This window comes from Gekko japonicus, unplaced genomic scaffold (genome assembly GCF_001447785.1).
Source record: "Gekko japonicus isolate JY-2015 unplaced genomic scaffold, Gekko_japonicus_V1.1 scaffold457, whole genome shotgun sequence".
NCBI classification, from domain to species: domain Eukaryota; kingdom Metazoa; phylum Chordata; class Lepidosauria; order Squamata; family Gekkonidae; genus Gekko; species Gekko japonicus.
The window spans coordinates 572,966-578,263 of record NW_015164196.1 but is presented as its reverse complement, the minus strand read 5'-3'; the positions used below and the strand labels follow the sequence as shown (position 1 = coordinate 578,263).

Here is a 5,298-nt window from a genome sequence, read left to right as displayed (position 1 = left end):
GCTGCCAGGGATCGCTCTGTTAGTGCTGCGGCCGCCACATCGCCACTTGCCTCTGCTGCCAGAGGCTCCGTCACCGCCATTTCACCGTCGTCTGCGCCATTTCCATGCTCTAAGGAGCAAAAGGTGGGTGTGGCTGGATGACCACATTTCTGGTAACATGGGGTTGTGGCCTAATATGCTAATGACCTGTGCTGTCAGGAGTGTGGCCTAATATGCTAATGAGTTTCTGCTGTTGGGTGTGACCTATTATGCTAATGAGTTCCTGTTGGGCTTTTTCTACAAAAAACCCCCTGGTCTTACCCAACTCGGGTCTTCACTGCTTTAGTAGAGTGGGGAGGTTCTCGCAATATGCTGGGCTCCCTTTGAGAAGTGTTCTCCATATCTTCCTTTGTCTGCAGGTGAGGTCAACGTGGGCGGCATCGTGGCAGCTGTGGTGTTGCTTCTGATTGTCTTTGGGCTCGCAGCCTTTGGCATCTGGTTCGCCTACAGCCGGGGATTCTTCAGTAGTAAGTAGCTGAGCAGCCAGTTCCATTTCGAGGTTAAGGGTTCTGTGGATTCCTTCTCAAGGGCTGTTGTGGGAAGAGTTCTGGGGAAAAAACAAGTGGGGTTTTTTTTGTCCTGTTCCTCTTCCAAGTTCAGTCCCACATATGCATTTTGCCAATGGCAGTGCCTTCATCTCGGCACTGCTGTTAGTAGTGCCAATCCATGGTGCACAACCACCACCCCAATCTTTTGTATGTTATATTTTAAAATTAAACTGACTTCCCCAAGAAGCTCAAAACCATAGACGTCATAACCAGAGGTGCATAGGTTTCTAAAATTGCCCAAAATACGCATTGAAAGAGAGAATTTCTATACTTGACTCTTTTAAAGGTATGGTCTTCCTAACAACCCCAGGGGCATGTCATTCTAGCGGTTTAGGAGCCGCTGCCACCACGAAGGCCCTGTTCCTAGCTACCACTGTCCTGATCTTAAGCAAGACCCGGACAGCAAGTAGTGAGTGGCTGTGACTTGATCTTAAAGGACATTTGGGCTTGTATAAAAATAAGTAATCTTTTTAAGTTCATGTAGTTTAAAGTCAGCTTCTTGATTTGGGCTTCGAAGCAGAAAGATGTCGCTGTCATAGCGCTGTTCAAATGAAGCACGGTCCAGTTTTCAGCTCACGTCAGGAGATGTGTCTTCTTTGCAGTTGAAGCCCCTGAGTCCCCATTTATTCTTGCGACATTCTTGCCAAGTGGGCTAAATTGAAATACTGACCTTTGTATTTCCGCCCAGTGGGCTTGATGGCTGGGGATGGGAGCAGGAAGATCTGAACCCAGATCTCCTTGGTCCAACTCCAGCATTCCTGGTATACCACACCCTATCTCTGCATGTGGCCCAGCGGGCTCAAATCCCCACTAGAATCACACGCAGTGTCCATGGGCCACAGTCGTGGATTCTCGGTGGAGCACTTTGGGCAAGGCTCTCCTCCCTTCGCTAATAATCGTCTTTCTTTCCTTTTTTTTCTGCTTTCAGAAAGAAGAGAGTGAGTAGACGTTTCTCCCGTTGTTTGGCTGATGCTTGTAGTTCTGCTATCCACCCCACAATCACTTGGGTTTTGTTTTATCCACCCACGCCGAGCATGTACTCCCAACTTGTGGCAATACCTGCAATACTGGGGGTGGGGAGGGCACTGAAGGCCTCTGGGGAATTCCCCTACCTCGCTTCCGGACACTGGAGAGTGTGGCTGAAGTGGGCGAGAGAAGGCGAATGTCCTCTGCCATGCCACCTTCCTCGCGGGCTTCTTCTTCACCGTCTGATCATCTAGCAGTTGGTATGCCAGCTCTGCTGTGGTCTCTTGCCACCCCCTCGCCCCCTTCTTCTGCTTTTTAATTCTTCCTCTGTTTCCATCTGTTTAGCACCAGCAGCAAGAAGGTCATTTACAGCCAGCCTTCCAGCCGGAGCGATGTAAGTAAAGGAAAGTCAGGGATACACCAAAGCTTTTTTGCTCGACTCTTCCACAGAGAGGCTTCCTTCCCCTGGTTTTGATGTGGGCCATGGTGGTGATGTAATGGGCTAGGCAGGTTGAGGCAAGTGGCATATTGCAAACCGCAGACCTGGATGAACGATGACGCAGCTTGGCTCCCGCTTCTGGCGGTTCTGTCATCTTGGCAAGCAGGCAGTGACTGATGGGACCTACTTCTCGAGGGTGTCTCCGACTTCGTCTTCCCACCTGCTGGCTTAATTTAGTGGTTGAGAGATTGAAGTGTAGACTGGGAAGTCCTTAGTTCAACTCTTGTCACTGCCGTACAGCAGCCCTCTTACCTCATCTTTTATTGTTCTGGTCATTCCGTAGTTCTAGACATATACGCCTTCAGCTGCGCCCATATTTTGTTTTAGAGTCATAAGCCAAATATCTTAGGTTGTGGGTTCTGGGTTGTCAGTGGAGCCTGTAAGTTAACTAGGCTCCCTTTAAAAAAACAAACCCTTGGGTTGCCAGCAGTGTTCCCTCTAAGCTGAGTTAGTGTGAGCTAGCTCACAGTTTTTTAGCCTCCTGCTCACACATTTTTGTCTTAGCTCAGGAAGGAGGGCTCCAGAGCAAACTAATTTATGTGGTAGTCAAATCGCTCACTCACAAGTTTAATGCCAGGAACTCACAAAGTAGAATTTTTGCTGACAAGACTCCACAGCTTAGAGGGAGTATTGGTTGCTAGTATCTCTTTGCAATGTGACCTACCACATGATCTATTATGGCCTAACGTTGCTGTGCCAAAGCTTGCTAGGCAAGCCTGAAACAAGCCCCTCCCCCCTCTCTTTCTCTCTCTGCCCCGTCCCCTCATCCTGCAATATAAGACTGGCCTTCCTTCTGGGGCTGTCGTACTGCTAGTATCTCTTTGCAATGTGACCTACCGTATGATCCATTATGGCCTAACATTGCTGTGCCAAAGCTTGCTAGGCAAACCTGAAACAAACCCCTCCCCCCCTCTTTCTCTCTCTTCCCCGTCCCCTCATCTGCAATATAAGAGTGGCCTTCCTTCTGGGGCTGTTGTAAAGGTTACATAAAATATTGAAATGCTCAGTATTAAAACTGTTAGCCCTGGTTTTTACTCCAGTGACCAAAGCAGCCATCAGTGGTAGTTTGGTGGTACATCACCATCCTCAAAGGTGGGTCTTTGGATAACTCGTGGGTAACGAGCTATAGAATCCCTCCAGCATCAGTATTCCGAATTCATGCAGTCCCTCTGCAATTTCCTTAAACTCTTTTATCATTTTCCAGGGTGAATTTAAACAGACGTCGTCCTTCTTGGTCTGATCTCTGCCCTGGGCCTGTCTTGAGGCGTGTATTAAGTCCAACCTCCTTGACCTGTTGTAAATGTTCTTTTACGAATCCTTGTAATTAAGTATGATTGTTTTAACCTGTTTTTATAATGTAAGAGTACTTTTACAATTTTTCTCACCCCCCCTTTTTACCTTAATTTAAAGGACTGCCTTAGAGAGTTTAATTTTTTAAGGCAATAGTTCATAATCCTGTGGGAGACCAGAGTTTCCAGGCAAGCTGAATTGCTAAGCGTTGCCCCCCTCCGAAGTATTCACTTGGCCCCTGTAAATTGCTCAGCTGGCTTTGAGATGGGTAGGGGGTGGGGATAATGGCACACAGCTGTCCTGGGTGGGCTAGAGGAGGATGGTAGTTGAGAAGTCATTTGTTAAGTTGCTTGGACCACCCGCCCCCCCTCCCCACACACTCCCTTTCTTGCAAAGGAGAGAAATGATTTACTGGAAAGCAACTGGTGGAATTGCTACATTGGTAGATGATGAAATGGTCATATCTATATGGGTTCTTTCTGCAAGGGGGCAGCCTACGGTCACCTAAGAAAGTCCCACTTAAGGCTATTTAGGCTATCAGAAAAGGTAACACGTTACCCTGGAAGCCCACACTCTCCCGTTCGGTGAAACCAGTGGCATGCCGAATTCTGAGTTTGGATCGTGGCCTTATTGTAAAGTTTTAAAACCAAGAAGCAAAACAAGAAATAAATTATTAGGACATTTTAAAACATGAGATTGCTACCAAATGTGTGCCTTGTATAAATATTGTTTGACATCCATGTGTAATTTTATCTGCTGACCAATTGGAAATAAAGTTGGTTTGGTTTTTTTTTTTAATTTGAGCCCTGTCATCTGTTTCTGCAAACAAAGCAACCAACATTTCAAGGCAATATCTACGTAAATCAGTAAACAGACATGGAGCAGTGGGGGAGAACCCTGCAGTAAACTACTCACCATCTTTAAAAAAAAGACGACAGAACATCATCCCTCTTATGCACTGTTCTGGAACTACACTTCTTAAGGAGGTTTAAACCTCTGCTTTCTGCTCTTCACGAACTGCATCAAAATTAGTGAAAGTTTGTTGTAGTTCTTCAGTTTGCGAACCAGCCAAAATTCGTGATGACCTTTCGTTCATCAGCCATTTCATGCCCATCCCTAGTAGCCACTGATAGACCTGTCCTCCACGTTGTCTGTCGCCCACCAAGTGCTTGACAGCTTCCCCATCTTGCAGGCAAGATTTAATCAAGTTTCTTTCTCAGGTCTTGGGGGGAGGAATTCTGTATCTGGGAATCCCAAAAGTGAAAAGGGACAGTTGTTTTCTCCTGGCGACTCGTCTTCTCTGATGTTCTAAAGTGCATTCCTAGTATCTTCCAGATCATTTTTCCCCCCTGTGGGAAAGAGAAACCGTGCAGCTAAACTATTTGAAGATGCCTTCTGCTCTGACAGAACATTGGTCCGTGTAGTCCAATGTTGTCTCCTTAAACTGCCTGTGGCTCTCTTAACATGTCAGGCAGTGGATGGTGTTTGCCAAACATTTCAAAAATATGCATCAAACTGGTTTATGCTAAACCAGATCATAGGTCAGACCCTTTTTAAAAAACTAGGGATGCTGACATTCTGTGGATGCAAGCACAGGATGGATAGATCATTTAAGAGGGCCCTGACTTGGATGGGCCAGGCTGGCCCCATCTTATCACATTTGGAAGCTAAGCAAGGTCAGCCCTGGTTAGTACTTAGATGGGAGACCACCAAAAAAGACCAAGGCTCTGCTATGCAGAGGAAGGCCATGGCAAACCACCTGTCTATCTCTTGCCTTGAAAAACCCCATCCTGGGGTCATTGTAAGTAAGGTGTGCCTTGATGGCACTTTCCATCATCAGACCATAAGAGCAGGGGTCGTTTTGTAGAAAAAGAGCTAGGGGAACTCATTAGCATAACTCATTAGAATATGCCACACCCCCTGACATCACCGGAAGTGTGTCATAAGGCCACACCC

At 46.8% G+C, this 5,298-nt stretch overlaps 1 protein-coding gene across 1 annotated transcript in view; it reads left to right on the top strand.

Annotated features, from left to right (window-relative positions):
• Positions 1-4,097, top strand: part of F11R (F11 receptor) — a 51,495-nt gene extending 47,398 nt beyond the window's left edge. The window contains exons 7-10 of the mRNA XM_015408345.1: positions 399-506; positions 1,516-1,525; positions 1,899-1,947; positions 3,257-4,097. Of these exons, the coding sequence (XP_015263831.1) occupies positions 399-506; positions 1,516-1,525; positions 1,899-1,947; positions 3,257-3,292 (203 nt within the window). The 3' untranslated portion in view covers positions 3,293-4,097. The remainder of the gene's footprint in view (positions 1-398; positions 507-1,515; positions 1,526-1,898; positions 1,948-3,256) is intronic.
• The last annotated feature ends 1,201 nt before the right edge of the window (positions 4,098-5,298 follow it).